Below are 16,746 nucleotides of genomic sequence, written 5' to 3'. Positions count from 1 at the left end.
TTAATCCCAAACCACAACACTCACGTGAGACTTCATCGCAAATTCACTAATGGCTTTCCGTTTAACTTTTTTGTGCAAATATACGTGCTATTTGTCCCGTTCAAAAGCATTTCGATAAATTACAGACAGCACTTTATTCATCGACTGCTGGACGTGTGTAAACTCTCGCCGTGTAGGTCACGGGGAATTTATTTAACCATGCTTTACCATGCTGGTTGGTGCGAGATGTTGAAGACTAGGAGCATTGATGTAGGGGTAATAGATCTACAGTACAACAATGTGCTGTTCTGCACCACTTTCTACTGGTCACTCCATGTAACCATGCAAGTCCGTTGACATTCTGTACTGTGCATGATGATCACTCATCCAAGCACTATCCAGGCCTTAGCCCTGCTTAGCTTCTGAGCTATAATGGGATTGGGTGCAATTTGCATGATTTGGTTATTGGTAGACACATTGGATAGAAAAATAAAAAAAACAGTACATCCTTCCAAAAAACATGCTGACTCACAAACAGAATACAAATGTGTGCGTCCTATAATTTATATATATATTAATGTACGTAGGGTTCAACAAATGATTTGTAAAAAAAAAATCATATTCACATATTGCATTCCGTCAACATAACGGCAGTTCTAACAATTGCTAATATAATGAGCCAAGAATGTATGTTTGTTTGTCCCTCGTGTGACGTCACTCCACATGCCACACCCCCCCGTCATTAATATTCATGAGAGGGTAGATTTTTATACCGACGTGAAAGGTCGAGCGGAAATATTTTTTTTTCGCACATTCGCTTTAAGTTTGACATTTCTTTATTGAAAGTGAATCTAATAAATAATGCTACGCAGCAACAAAGTGGATTTGGTGTCTTTATTTATTTCTTCAGCACTTGAGACAAAAGGTAAGTCTCATTTATGCTTCTACATTATGGTAAAATAGACATTTCTCAGCGATTTTCCAGATATTGCATCGATTTATAATTTATTTCAACCCCAGCAACCGAAAGCAGAAGAGCAGTGAATTTGAACAAATTGAAGGTCATGTTATATACAGTGCTACAGTGACATGAAGCGAGGTGTTTTATGACTTCATTTTGTGCAAGAATCACTGGAATTAATACAGTGCTACAGTGAACTGCAGTGGAGTGTTTTATGACTTATTTTGTGGCAGATTTACTGCCATCAAATTTACACAAGATACAATTATACTCTGCTCAATTTTTTCTACAATATTACAGCTTACGTCCTAGGACGGGCAAATAAGCTAATGTGTAAATAAGAGGACATAATGGCAGTCGTGGCTGTTAGAAATAGAGAATTATGTTCTGGAAACACGACACTCAACTTATACAACCAAATCATCCTGAATGGCCCAATTTCATCATATATCAGAAGGTAAGCAGAGCTGAGCCCAATTAGTAGTTGGATGAGTGATACATCAGGGCTATCCATGTGTTTTGTACGCATGGGGGCTACATAGTAGCCAGGAGAGAGCAGTGTCGAGTGTTTAGCACTAATCCCTCAGATGCGTGGGTTTATCTCTGGGCACTCTGATGTCCACCCCACAATGTCGGACACTGATTAATTGTTAATTACCCAATATCCTAATCGAGGTTCCTCCTAAAAAATATTTTTTTAGAGTCAACGCTACTGTCATAGGGAATTAAATAGTATTATAAATGATTAGAATTTGATTCGAATAACCAAAGCTATTTTTCCTACTTCCTGAATAAAAAAATCTGGTCAAATTGGAGTCATGTTTGTGTTGCCAATTGGCTGAACTTTGAAAACAACTGTATAATATCAATTGTGCTGTCAGTTATTTAAAGTAAATCATTGCTTGCAGAGAGCACTGCCTGTCAGCTTGTGGCAATAACCAACATTTTTTCGACTCTCTGTGTCTCTCTCTCTCTATGCCTCTCTCTTAGATCTGTCATGCTCACATGTCCTTTGGATTGCACTCTCATACTCACATGCGCTTTGGATTGCACCCGTTGGGTTGCACTCCCTCGTAGAGGCCGCTCTCTTAGCGTACAGTTCCATGCTAATTTCTCGCATTAACATCATGCTAATCCCTCACATTAACATAGCCACTTCCGTGCCCTCGTCGAGGAGGCCGCTCTCCTATCGTACATTTACATGCTAATTTCTCACATTAACATCACTAGCCCCGGCCACTTCTTTATGACCCTTGGGCTACACCCATTAAAAACCTTTAAAAACAGTCTGCCTCAGCAGCAGACCATGCTTTCCCACCTAATGACGGACACTTCTGTTGCGCCCGAAACGTAGTGATGTATTTTATTTTATACCTACGTGACTTTACCGAAAGAACCAAAGAGTAAAGAACCAAAATATTCGTGAAAAACAGTCACATCGCTAATGCTAAGAGGCACCTGGGCAGTAGAGCATCTCTCGCCAAGGGGGAGCGAAGGCTTCAGAAGAGCGATACCATCAGGGAAGCACAAAGCCGGGAACGCGAACCAGTAGTAGAAATGGTACTTCTTCAGGTCCTGGAAAACAGACGCGGGGAGATAATTTGAACTTGTTACAAGAATATCGGTGGAGACAGGGAAAAAAATGAACGACACACAACATAGAATATGCAGCAGGGCAGAGAACAGGATTGTATTTCACATGTTCACACCAGTTTGGTATCCCCCTCAAACGTAAACATAGGATGTGTACGATTTTCACAGCTCGCTGCACTGCAATGGAAACAAAAAACTATCCCCGGTTTTTACAACTCGCCCACGTCGCCGACGTAGTGATTATAGTTTATTTTCCAAAACATCTGCCCGCTTCAGTAAACGGGAGGTCGGAAGGCCGTAAGAGCAGCTGTGAATTTTTCTTCTCACTTAAACACAAAACACAAAGATACCCACACATGCACACACAAAACAAAGGAAAAATAAATTCATACTGCCCTATATAGAATTGTTGCTTAGTATTGTCATGGGGACGGGACGAGACTGAACATGTAATGAATGTTGCTGCGTTCGTAGTGCAGTTCTCTAACCAGTTATAATTTATACCTCGTTTGTTAGTTGTGTGATATTCCCTACGGACCCTTTACTCGCTTTCTGCAATGTTGATGTGTTTTTAGTCTTTGTATTGTTGATTCTGTGTTCACGTGCCACGGATCTCCGTTGTAAAATAGCCGGGCAACTGGCTAAACAGGCACATCCGTGTAACAAATAAAATAAACTTAAACACAGTGCATCACAAGCTGCTTTTACGCACGACCGGGTGGTGTGGCCAGCACCATGACCTTTGCCTCTCTGGCGCTGATGTTTACATACTGCAACAGGTATTCATTTAAGCCGACATCAAACTATTTGAGGTGCTGGACAGGTTAAGATCTGACGAGCCATGACTGAGAATCATATCAACCTCAGTATTCCAGGAACCACCACCACTCACACAAAAACACAATAATACACCTTTAAGCATTATAGACTGTTGGGTTAGGTACTATTGGCCAACACCTATTAAACCAGCATGACAGATGGAGGGAGTGGTGTGACTACACCCATGTCGGGCCTCCTTTGTCTCCTCAGTGCTGATCTTCAAACGGTGCACCAGGTACCAGAGGTCGCAAACGGGTTTTGATTCCTTACCGTACCCGGCCGCACCAGGGTCGCAAACGGGTACCCGTATCCGTATCCGATACCCGGCCGGGTACGGGTAGCCGGGTATCGGGTAGGGTACGGGTATCGGGTACCTGATTGCGACCTCTGGGATGAAGCCATGTTGCAGGCGCGGGTGGGTTGATTCTAGGAACTTTAATTGTGAGAAGAGACAAGACGTTGGGAAATGAGTGACAAACGGTGACTCACCAGTGACTCACGGCCTACCCGTACCCGTACCCGGCCGCACCAGGGTCGCAAACGGGTAGCCGGGTATCGGGTAGGGTACGGGTATCGCGTACCCGATTGCGACCTCTGCCAGGTACTCATTTGAGGCTGGTTTAGATCACCACTTGCCACTGACGTTGTGCATCATAGCTGGGAACTGAACCTCGGATACTTGGATGGTTGAGCAGGGCACGAATCAGTGTGTAACCACTCCACAAGGACAAAGATCGCCTCTGTAGCCTTTAACAGACTGCTGGGGTAGATGCTGCTAGCGAGCACCTATGATGGTCGGCAAAGCACGTGAGGGGGTGAGTGGGCAACACCATGTCCCACCATCTCCGTCTCCCCAGTGCTCATGTTTACACACCGCACCAGGTACTCATTTCAGACCGAGTCATCTTACGGGAGGCCCAGGACCAATTCTAATATTCGCCACTGTTATTGGTTGTGAGCAGGAATGGAACACAGGTCGAACGGTTTTGTAGCGCAGTCCGTTAACCACTACGCCACCGCTCCCCATCCACAGCCACTCCACACAACGTTTATAAGGACGCACGGACAGAGAAATCTCTATGGCCACACTCACGGCGAACGTGAGCAGAACAAACTGGTTGAGGAGGGTGGGGTCCTGCAGTGCTGCTCCAGACGTCACGGCCTCCCAGATCTGCAACAAAAACAAAAGGAAAGGTCCACTCTCAAGGACCCTTTCACAACTCTGTTTGCACACCACCCCCAGGTGGGCTTTTAGAGCAACTTTTTTTTTATTTTACAAGCAAGAACCAATGACTTGGGAAAAAAAATAGTAGGCAGACCTGGTGAACAAACATCGCTGGAACGTGGCATCTATTTTTTTTTGTCTCCACACTCGTGAAAGTTAACGGTTGTTTTAATAATAACAATCATGCAGAATTGCGGCATCATTTATTTATTGCTTGACGGAGCCTGAGCAAGTGTATTGCAGTAAACGAAGGTGTACAAATCCGTGTACCATAAAGGAGGATGAATAGTGAATGGTGTTAACAACTCATGCGTAAACCTTCTGCGCGGCTTGATCCAAAAGCGCTTTCTTGTCGCACTTCTTAAAGGTCTCCAGCGTGTTGGTGTTGTGGAGAAAGCCTGCAATGGGGCAATTGCGGGCAGGCGTGGGGGCTTGCCTGCCCGCGTGCCAGAAACATTGCCGTACAACCCCCGTATTAAAAACACACCATTCAGGGCGAATCAACACCATCAATCAATCCAAGATGTATAATGCGTCACGTTCAGCAAACAACTGAGATGGAATTGCAGATGACACAGAGGAACAAAAATGAACGAAATTAAACTAAACAGGAGAAAATAAATGTTTTAGTTTGGTCTTAAAGGCAATGACTGTTATGGATGAGTGGACCGTGACGTTGGGAAAACAAACTAAGCTAATAAAAACCAACCTGGCACAGTGCGCAAAAACTAATCCGGCAAAGTATTTCAAAATACGCACCTTGTTTGAAAATATCCCGATCGCCGAAACCAAAAGAATCAGTGTCACACATGCGTACGTGTTTTCCTTAAGAGGATATGTTTGAAACAAAACAAAATGCCGTACGGGTCAAAAGAGTTGAACTCCAGCATCATGCGAGCAGGAAGGCCGGGAGGGTCTCCTGGAAAAACAACCAGCGAACAAGAAAATGTTTAGAGAATTCCAGCACGTTGGTTCAAGCCATCAAAACAACGGCTCTTCAGAACGTGATGATCGTGTCGGCGCGGTTGCATTGCCGATTCGGTTTGATCACTTACAGTCTCTTTTCCTATAACACGGTAATAGCGATCCTGAAGAACGCCGCGTTACGGAAGAATCGCGTTATAATAAATAACATATGACATGGGGTAAAGCAAAGTCCCCGATAACACGTGAGATGCGTACGCGGGCTGAACTAAGGCTGAGGCACGTGGGTAGCATTTAGAAGCATCCAGCTGTAATCCCACTGCCTTGTGTGATGCTACGCCGGGGCAGCCCGCACAACCGCTTACTCAGACTCGCGCGACGTAGCTTCGTCCACTCAACCGCGTTATATCCAATTCGCATCCGCGTTATATTATAATTTTGACAAAAATGCGTTCCCGAATACATTCATCCAATTCGCGTTCTCAAAACCACGCGTTACGGGAGCCCAGACCGTACGAACCATTGTAGAAGAAGCCCTTGAGTTCCTTGGCCGCTTCATCTAGCTTGTACTCGTTCACCTTCTTTTGGCTCAGCGTGTGCCAAAAGCCCGAGTCGAGGGCGCTGCTGAACGGACAGAACTGCAGTGGTGCTGGCGCTCCTCCTCCGCTCGCCATTGCTCAAGAGAGGTGCGTTCCGACGAGGTCCCGTGAACAGCTTGCGCACAGGGAAACAACAAACGCAGACATCGGATTTAATTTTGTTGAAACCAGGTTGGGAACTCAAAAGGGGTGTCTGTCTCAATTGCTGGAGTGCACCTTGGGAAAATGCAGCGGGCAGCTTTGGCAGGACACGTCACCGTAATGGATGACGGTCGAAAATAATAAGAAGTGGCAGCAAAGAGATTCTAGATTTGAAGCTTTCGTGACTGCAAGGATTCATACTCTTAGGTTTTTTCGGTAAAGTCACGTAGGTAAAAAAATAGAATAATAAAATAAAATAATAATAAATGAAAAAAATGTGCGTTATTTTCATTTATTATTATATATTTTTTTCCTACGTGACTTTCCCGAAAAAATCTAAGAGTATATAGCAAAGAGATTGTTTTTTTTGCCAGGTAAGGCCCACACTGTCCTATGTAGCTCTTTCTTTCAGAAGCGACCTGGCTCTCGCACATGACAACTCAACGAAGTGGTTTATCGCGTGGGCATTTAGAGCAGCAGCCGCGTACTCTAAAGGCATGTCCATTCTAAATGGAACTCGTCCGAGAGGACGTCCGGTCAGGAAGATAGGCACAATGAAGTTGGTTCGTGTGCGAGTGCTGGGTGGATTGTTCAGGATCGTGAGAGATGGCGGCGATTTGGGGAGGTTTTCATCCAGCAGTGGATTGACCATCATTGACGACGATGATGATAAACCCAACTAAACAACAGCCTTAAACTATTCAACAGAATTGCAGCAAAAGTACCACAACAACCATCTGCTCAACACAACCATCAGCTCAACAACAACCACCAGCTCAACAACAACACAACCATCAGCTCAACAACAAAACCATTAGCCCAACAACACAACCACCAGCTCAACACAACCATCAGCTCAACACAACCATCAGCTCAACACAACTATCAGCTCAACACAACTGTCAACTCAACAACAACACAACCACCAGCTCAACACAACCATCAGCTCAACACAACCACCAGTTCAACACAACACAACCATCAACAACACAACCATCAGCTCAACACAACCACCAGTTCAACACAACACAACCATCAACAACAACACAACCATCAGCTCAACACAACTGTAAACTCAACAACACCACCACCAGCTAAACACAACAACACAACCATCAACTCAACACAACTATCAGCTCAACAACACAACCATCAGCTCAACAACAACACAATCATCAGCTCAACAACACAACCATCAACACAACCGTCAACTCAACACCGCCACCAGCTCAACACAATCATCAGCAACACAACCATCAGCTCAATACAACAACACAACCATCAGCTCAACACAACTGTCAACAACACAACCATCAGCTCAACACAACACAACCATCAACAACACCACCAGCTCAACACAACCACCAGCTCAACACAACAACCATCAACAACACCACCACCAGCTCAACACAACTGTCAACAACACGCGGATTCGAGTAAATGCCCTCCCCGCCCACCACGTGACCACCACGTGACCCGGCAGGTCCCAACCTCCTCCTGTGTGTGCCCAAGGGCCCACCGAGAATTCTACTTCAATAAAATCATCGTCGTCGTCGTTGTCAGCTATGGCCAATCCACTGCTGTATGAAAGCCACCGCTGCCGCCTCTCACACGATCCCTCCCACGATGTAATAATTCACCAAATCCACCCAAGCGTCGCTCCGTCTCCTCGACGTTTTGCTGCGACTTCCATTCGCGGATGAGTCGTGTTGTGGCTGCCCTTCGCACACGCACAGATCAGCAGCAGCAGTAGCAGTAACAACAGCAGCAGGAGCAGTGAGGCTCTTCCACTGCCCTCTGTGGCCGCCGCTGTCGGGCTGGGACCTACACGATTTGATGGCCGATCAGAGGATGTTGCTGCTGCTGCTGCTGCCACCTTGCGCCTTTCGCACGCCGCGTGTCCCCACCACCACGGGGTTGATGTCTCTGATCACGGAAGCGAATGGTGGCACCACAACCAACGTCACTTGACATCTGATGGGGTGTAACAAAAAAAACACCACGCACACGCAGGAAAAACCCTCCGTTCTCACAACCAACTTGCGAGAATTCGCAAATAAAAAAAAAGATCGAGTGGCAATTGCGGCTGTTTCCGCAACGATAGCGCCCCTGGTGGAGGCGATGAGCCGCTGGGGGCATTTTTTTGGGGTGGTGGGGTGGTTTGTGGATTGTGCGGTGGCTTTTTGGTTGCTCTGTTGAGTTGACAAAAGCGATTGTTTGTGCGGTTTTGGCGTTGTCATTTATCCGTCTCGTGATCATCGTCGTTGTCGTCGTCATCATAAAATATCATTTCAAATCGTCTTAATCATGAGCCAAACATAACGACAAACGACGTCAGGAGGCCTTCACCCAGCAGTGGATTGACTGCTGGGTGAATAACTTCACATCAATGTATGAATTATCGTCATGTAACGAATATCACGCCATCAGCAACGACAACATTTAACCATTAATCGTCAAAAATAATTAATGAATCGTAATCATTAAAATGTAACATAAGCAAACTAAGCAAAGCTTTGGATCCCAAGAAGCTCAAAGGACCCAAGATGCATGCGAAAAATAGTGTAGAACAAATTGTAAGCAGAAATTAAAATCCTATTTAACGTAAAAAATAAATTTAATATACAGTATGTTAACCAGCTAATCTCTCTCATCCCTATCATATTTGTGTCTTCACTTATCTAACTTAAATTTTTGCTCGAGTCTGCATCTCTCAGATTCCCCTTCTATATCTGATCTATTTATCTTCTCTCATCTCGCTACATTTCATACTTCCTATCTGTTTCTTCCATCATCTCAATAGGAGTTTATACATTTAAAGGATGGCCCACCCTCCAAAATCATTTCTGCTTAAGGTCCCCAAATGGACCAGCACCACCACCACTGATGAAAGTTATCATTATTTTGTGTACATTACAACAAGTGTGGTAGTGAGCATTATGAATATAACAATGTCCGCTGCTGTGTCACCTATAGTTTCAGTTTTCATTTATTTCAGTTTCATTTATTTGGTATAGCCCTGTGAGCTCGTGTTGCAAGAGGGCATCTCCATGCTGTGCTCGAGGCTCTGCTCTCAAAACAATGACGAAGTGAAACGCAAGAGCGTGAAAAGTGTCCGCTGTTATTAAGAGCAGCCACGGCCACTTGCCTCCCATTTGGTGTGGACCTGGAACGGCCAAAGCAGTTGGAAGACCATGGGTGGCGCATGCTGCCAAAGTAAGTTGTTGTTTTTATATGCACATGCATTTTATATGAAGTATTTCGATGTAAAGCTTTCGTGACTGCAGGGATTCATCTTCTTGGTTCTTTCGGTAAAGTCACGTAGAAGGGAAGTAATAAAATAATAAAAATAAAACATAATAAAATAATTCTCACGACGTTTCGGCCACAACGGCTGCTTGCGTTGTGGCCGAAACGTTATGAAGTATTTGTTACGGTTTCAAATCGCTGCTTGTATGGTCCTAAAGTTTACCACTTACCGCATCGTTTATAGCTGCTGTCAATTGTTTTAATTCCCTAAACTGACCTCCACTAGATCTGGGCCATTGCGTGGCTTCGTTTTAGTCGAATTAAAATGTAACTATAGTGATAATCTGCAGGATAAAGTGTACGTACACTGATGTCACTGATACTGACCGCTTGACTCTCTTGAGTTTTGTCCCGTTGGCAAGCATTTTGTATGAAAACATACTCTGTTTGATACACAGTAAAACTAGCTAATGCAGCAGTGAATGCAGCAAAGCATAATACGTGGCGTGCAGTCCCCACTCCCTTTGTCAATTCCCCTTCTCTACAGGGTTTCCCCTTAGACCAAATGATATAGATTGCACGACAAGTCACTTCCATGTCTTCACACCGCAGACAATCGCTCTGTCTTGCTCAGTGATGCGAGGCCCTGGGAGATCCAGGTGCTGTGTCCCGGAGGAGGGGACGCAGGGCAGGTTGGATCTGCACATGCGGAGCCCCGAGGGGCAAGTGGAGTCCACGAAGCGCTCCGGTGAGATGTCCCGGGAAAAGGGCGTGTGGCCCAGCCCTCGGGAGGAGAGCTGGAGAGGCCCTCAGCGAGGGGGATGACGATAAGCTGGATGTCTTCACCTGCCCGGTAATACAATAACTATGTACATAGTAGTAGGTTTTTACCCTTTCAACTGGTACAAAAACTGACACCTTTATACAAGGCATCATGTTTGCAATAACCACAACACAAGCAGTCAAAATTCAAACAAAAAGAAACAACTCTGATGATGATAATGATATGCACTGTCCTTGAATTTGATTGGTCCACACCCGAGACAGCTTTTCTTAGAGCCTAGTCTTCATTGGTGTTGGACCAGATGACGCCAAAAGGCGTACAACTCAAAGACAGTGCACTACCAGAGTATTGAGAGCTCGGGGTAAGCATTTACACTATGAGACATCTCCTTTACCAGTGGCAAAATATAGTAGTACGTTTTCACTGGTAAAACTATGTACATGTACAGCCAGTGGTCGAAATGGCTTGGTATACGACGGTATACAACACCGGCTCCCAAATCGGCACATAGGTAGCTTTTAGGACACAACGTGCACAAGGGCACGTTTCAGAATGGTTACTCTTCTTATCTGCTAAAATGTTTCTGCATAGGGGAAGCATCAGTGAACATGGACTGAAAGGCTAAAGAGGTTTCATATCGGGATTTTTACATTTACATTTCGGCCATTGTCAATCCACTGCTGAATGAGGGCATCCCCATGCCATGCCGGTCTTGGGGGTTATTTGTCCATACGGCAATTGACCATGCTGTTCACCGTCAGTTGATCCATGGGGGGCCCAGGATCATTTCATATCTTATTCACCACGGATATTAGCCATGCCAGGGAATTGAACTCAGGTTACCAGGTTCATTGCATGAGACATGAACCAATGTTTGTGCATCAAATTGCGACAGACATTACATTTGACTAAAATATGCTTTTGGTGCAATACAGCATCTATTTAAATAAATACCGTAATCTGTATGTATGTCTCACAAAACTCTAGGGTACTCCCCGATAAGGTAGAACATTTTAATGTGGTACGTTTAACATGTCGGCTTTCGCGACCAATATCATCTATAATAAAGTTTTTTTGGGGTAAATATTTATGCAATCTATCTGAATATTTATGCGATCTAACCCAACAAAAAACTTTATTATGAAATTCGGCACATAGGTAGCTTTTAGGACACAAACAACAGGAAAAATCAGAAAATCCGAGATTTTTTATGTTCAGGCTCCCAAATCTCAATTTTAAGTGTCCCATAATCATGTTTGCGTGTGTCATTGAGAAACCATTTACAATATAAAATTGCGTTTTGTTTCGTTTGATCGAGCGTTAAACAGCAAATACAATGAAATGCAGAACCATTGTTCTATCTTTTATTGTGTTTGAAATATTTCGGTTTCCAGCGGTTTTGAACGAAAAAATACACATTTTATGATGGTCAAATCGAAATAATACGAAATCGGTAAATTATATCAGTAAATGATAGGACCTTCGCCTCAGAGTATTTAGTTCATAAATTGTTGTTCTTTGTAATAAAAAAAAAATGTAATCTTTAAAGTGAGCAGCTCCTGATGGGTGCGTCTTTAAATATAAGAAGTTGAATCAAGTCGTAAACAATTTGTCTTTTTGCGGAATAATACACCTTTTTGCCAGTAGTTAGTGTTGGATGGTAGATAAAAATTAAAAAAAATCATATCAAGTTAATTATATCTTTTGAAAACGTTTGCCTGGAAAAGACATGCTTTATGAACTAATATGTGTATAATTCCCTAATCAATAATTTCCTCTCACAAGGATGCAATGCTAATAATTAAATATCGACCTTTGAATCCCTCAAACGGGGCTTTAATTTTGCGTGAAATGTTTTAGCAGTGAATGTGTTAGCTAAAAGAAAAACTACGTTTAACTGTGTCGTGCATTGCTGTTTTTCAGCTCTTGGGGCTGCAGTGAAAACAACCGGGCTTTCAGAAGACTCTGGCAGTCCCTAAGAACCATATAAAAAATACAGGGGTCAGGTCTTGCATGGTATTTCAAAAATTATGTCTCTGTGGTGGTCTTCACATAAAGAAACTGGACATGTCGTTATATTTAACTGCACACGTGCAACACAGCCAGAACTGCCTCTCGTACGATGACAAAAAACTCATCTTTGTAAAAATCTATATGGTGGCGGATTTAAAATTACTCTTATGTGGAAGGTGTGAATTCCCTAGAATCCTTTCCGTCTTCGTCCATCGGATTAGCATAAGACGGGAATATATGGACCTTCTGCCAACACCGTGTATGATGCCATCACACGTCTGTTGTGATGCAGCAATGTCACTATAACCACATGTATAGAACTCTCTTGGATGAACCGTCTTACTTTAACTTATGACGTGGATCTCATAAATATAAGCGAGGTTTTACTGATGCAAATAAATGTAAGATAACCCACAGCAGCAGAGCACATTGTCCCCCAGTGAATTGTGAGCAGAAATTGGTATGCGTAAGGTGTGGTAGAAGTTTGGTCAAACAAGCTGCCATGTGATTTTGGCGCACACATGTTAATATATAAATTAAGAAATCTACTCTTGGCATCTCGAGGAGGTTTTCCCACTGTAGAAATACAACACGCATTGGCGAAAATGTGCTAAAAAAAGCCTACAATGTTTTTCCCCACCGTTTTGATTATGGCTGTTCTCATCATTTACAGAAAGCGTTGGAGTTGAACTTCCCATTCCATAATATAGGTATTGCTTTTTGGTTAGATCGCGTTAATATAAATATGTCATTAAACCCGCCCCACTGTGGTTGTGCATCTGTCTCAACGCACAAGAAGAATTACTGGGGTTTGAGTTTGATTTATTTAAGCCCGATCTCCGCTGGCATTTTTACTGCCGTGTTTTAAACGCGTAACGGTTAAGCTAAAGTCGGGATCGGCTTCGGTGGAACCCGGCACGTGGCCTCAATGCCTGACGTGGCCTCAAGGCCCCGTTGCCTGTGACCTTGCAGATGGGAAGAGATGGGCTTATCTGTAGGAGAGTGACACCGCCTGAATGGGTTGGAGATGCCTCTTATAGAATTCCTCATGCTTGTCCTTCTTATATTAGTTGCGGTGAACAAAAACCTACACATTTTTATGAAACACCTGGAAGCATGTAATACAGCTTAATATGTGATGACATGCTACTGATGATTTCATGGTTAAAGAAATCCATGTGGATGTGATTTTCAACTGTACACATGTACAGGGTAGGCCTATACAGGTGACGGAATTTACAGTTTGAAAAGTCGATAGGACATATATACTGTTGTAGAGCCTGGATATAAATACATATTTATAAGCACAGTTCTGCTAGAAGGAACATATCCTTACATTGCACTCGTGGAGATATGACTTGGGATTTTTTTCACAGATGGGTTCACAAACACACTTATTGTACTGCAATATTTTGCCACTGTGCGACCCAGCTGGCTTGAGAGTTTCACCTGTAATCCAGCATCGTAGGCGAGGGTTGATGGAGCACACAAATGTCGTGAAGCTCCTTACCGTGGCCGTCGAGTTCGCCATACCCTGGCTTGCCAGCCTATGGCAGCAACGCAAGCGGATTCATCTCCATCTGCGTCCATCTATACGGGGGTAGAGTGTTGCTACCCCGGGCACGCGTGTGTTTTCTATGACGATTCCGGACCACATAGCTCGGGCAATCATTGGCACCGACTCCCCACCTCGCTGCCTTCTCACTTATCTGCCTCCGAGGTGTTCTCTCTCTTCAAGAGCAAATGAGCACCGTGCGCATGACAAGTCAAAATGACTCTCTATTCATAATCAACGTTTTTGGGTTTAGATCACGTTATTTATAAATGTGTCGTAACCCTCCACCACCCGACACGGCCAATCAGTAAAAATGTGTCACGTTGACAAAAGACAAATAGTTCACTGCTTTAGCCCACCGGTGTGTTGAAGCCACAACATTTACAATTTGAGTGCAATGATGACTCTCTATTGTCATCGTGGCCATTGCTTTTGATGCTACCGCACATCGTCAACATTTTCTATCCTCGGCCAGAGCCTGCAACTGCTCAACAGTAGACACACAATCTCTAAAATCTGCCCTAGCAGTATCCCGCCATCTGGTCTTAGATCTTCCCTTTGAGTTGTCAGACCCATGGACATCACTCCAATGCCTGTTAGTCCATGGGCCCAGACCAAAAAAATGACTTATTGGTACCACCTGCGGTGGCAAAGTCTAGTAATGATTTGTGTAATCCTCCATGTGTGTGGGACATATTCTAATATGATAACCTTTGCGGAGTGGCAGCTTAGTTTCAGTTACCATGACTTGTATACCCATGCCCTATGACAGGCGTCCGGGATGATGAAATGGGCATTATTACTTTAAAAACTACCTAGACCAAAGCCAGTTAGGTCACAAACTGGTATTTATTGGTTTAATCACACAATGAAAGCACAGGATAATAAGTAATACTATAGTGAGGTAAGGAACTACTGTACTTGAATATTATAAACATTGACATGTGCATATAATTAGTCAATGATACATGTTATCCGATATATATCGTTAGTGATGGGTATATGTATACTACTACTACCACAGTAATACCATCAGAATCACCACCCTGTCACTCATCAAACTGCTCGTCTATCTCGTCATCTGACTCCCCGAGTTCAAAGTCAGGTTCTGGATCATCCTGCAGTTTTTGTTTAATGCAGGTCTGTAACCTGAACATGTCTGTGCATGTCAGTCCATTTGGCAGGCACGTGCAGCTTGGCATTTTGCATGAACGCACACACTTGCATGCTAGCAGTTCCAAGACCACATCTGGTGCGAGTGGGGAGCGCATCCAGTAAATGGCCAGCTTGCCATCATCATCTGTCCATCTACACTCAGCAGGGCTTGGCACCACAGGGTTAGCCTGCAGACAACACTTCCAGATTGCTGCCTGATAGTTGGCTCGTTGAACATGCATGAAGAGACAGTCTTTACATGGTGGCAGCTGGCTGGACTCGACTTCTCCCCTTTTGGTGCAGAAGAGCTGGTAGCGCAGTTCGTTCATCTCACCAGTGCTGCTATTAGCAACGTACAGGCGATAGGTGAACTGCACTATTTTCTGGAACAGCTCATCACTCACATTCCATGACTGCCCCAGTCGAATAAAAGTCTCTTGGCAGGAAGTGTTCTTTCTCACCATCTTCAAGGCATTCAGCTTCCCTCGACCGGCGAATGCACTGACAGTGTCGCAGCCTGCAAAAGCCTGTAAGCCAATTAGGCTGTCACAGATGCTGTCTCCAAGTGACCTTGCCAGTTTGCTGATATCGACAAACCGTGTGCGGTTCTGTGTCCCACACTTCTGGTAGATGGGACAGGTGATGTCCTTCTGGAAGCCAAGACAAAGCACCATGACATCCGTGTCCACAGCTGTGATGATAACTGCCTTTGAGCCCACATTTGCCGCATGCAATGCATGCAGGAGCAGACAGGTGTCAGCTTCTTCATGCGTGGAGTGCAGCTCTGCTACTTCCTCATACCCATCTTCTGTCAACTTGTAGCATGTTTCCTCACAGGTCATGTACAACACCTTGCCATGCAGTATCTCTCTGTATCGTGTCAATTTCCACTCTTCCACCAAAGACTTGATGAGACTGGTCTTGTTGGAGTGACTGCACAGGAATTTTCTCCACTGCTGGACGTGATGTCCCCCTGCAAGGTTCTTGTCCTGGAGAGAGTGGTGTCTGCACCCCGGTTCAGTCGTTCAGCATCTTTGATCGAAGTCTGTCGGTAGACGTAAAAAACATCAATCCTCTCACTCTGTGCCCCCTCGTGGTGGACCTGGGTCAAGGCTGACTCTGCCACCTGGGCAAAGGTTTTGTTGCTGCCATTCATTTTTTGGAGCAGGCTCATCCCATCAATGATGGAAGTAGATGGGGTTGGGATGTCTTCTGCAGGAGACACATTCTTTTCAAGCTCTCTGGCAAGTGCAGCCTTGTTCGTTTTTCGTAGGGACCCATCAGCATTTGCCAGTGCCCATGGCAGTGGGCCCAGTGGGTGGGCAAGGACATCCTTCATTTTCACCTTCCTGCTTTCAACCACCAGGATCATGTGGCTGAACAGGTTTCTATCTGCCTTCAGAACCACATCCTGTGCTTTCTTTCCATGTGCTGTTTTTGTGCTGATATTGGAGAATGTCTTCAGACTTTGCTTGGTCATTTTGTCGTGGAATTTCACAGATGGTGGGTCCTCAGCTAACCTTGTTTGCTTGAATACCTATTAGGCCTCTTCTCCTATCTCAAGAGCTATCAAGAGATCCCTGGTCACATCAGATGGAGCCATGGTGCCAATGGAGAGACTAACCAGATCTGTCTCATCAGGGGACATAGGATTGATCCAGTTATTCTCCATAAGGTCAATGAGAGACTGGACATCTGCTTTATCTCTCTTGATCCTTGGACCCTGTAGATCTGGATGGGACAGTTTGG

The 16,746-nt window shown here is 44.4% G+C and overlaps 1 protein-coding gene and 1 long non-coding RNA gene across 3 annotated transcripts in view; one reads left to right on the top strand and one right to left on the bottom strand.

The window, feature by feature from the left end:
* The window catches only part of ATG7 (autophagy related 7), a 38,236-nt gene extending 29,933 nt beyond the window's left edge, over positions 1-8,303 (bottom strand). The window contains exons 1-6 of one of the 2 annotated variants that reach the window (XM_078610630.1): positions 8,070-8,303; positions 6,022-6,215; positions 5,442-5,496; positions 4,896-5,013; positions 4,446-4,523; positions 2,399-2,515 (exon numbers count right to left, since the gene is read on the bottom strand). In XM_078610630.1, coding sequence (XP_078466756.1) covers positions 2,399-2,515; positions 4,446-4,523; positions 4,896-5,013; positions 5,442-5,496; positions 6,022-6,175 — 522 coding nt within the window. In that variant the 5' untranslated portion in view covers positions 6,176-6,215; positions 8,070-8,303. Of the gene's footprint in view, positions 1-2,398; positions 2,516-4,445; positions 4,524-4,895; positions 5,014-5,441; positions 5,497-6,021; positions 6,216-7,881; positions 8,016-8,069 lie in introns of those variants that run through there. The other variant, XM_078610631.1, reaches the window with a different exon arrangement.
* A 1,063-nt stretch (positions 8,304-9,366) lies between these two features.
* On the top strand, positions 9,367-12,711 carry LOC144730085 (uncharacterized). The gene is made up of 3 exons (XR_013587788.1): positions 9,367-9,457; positions 10,125-10,343; positions 12,198-12,711. It is a non-coding gene; the product is annotated as an uncharacterized LOC144730085 (long non-coding RNA).
* Positions 12,712-16,746: the final 4,035 nt, after the last annotated feature.

Source organism: Lampetra planeri, chromosome 34 (genome assembly GCF_965212315.1).
Source record: "Lampetra planeri chromosome 34, kcLamPlan1.2.h2, whole genome shotgun sequence".
Lineage (NCBI taxonomy): Eukaryota > Metazoa > Chordata > Hyperoartia > Petromyzontiformes > Petromyzontidae > Lampetra > Lampetra planeri.
This window is presented reverse-complemented; position numbering and strand designations above follow the sequence as displayed.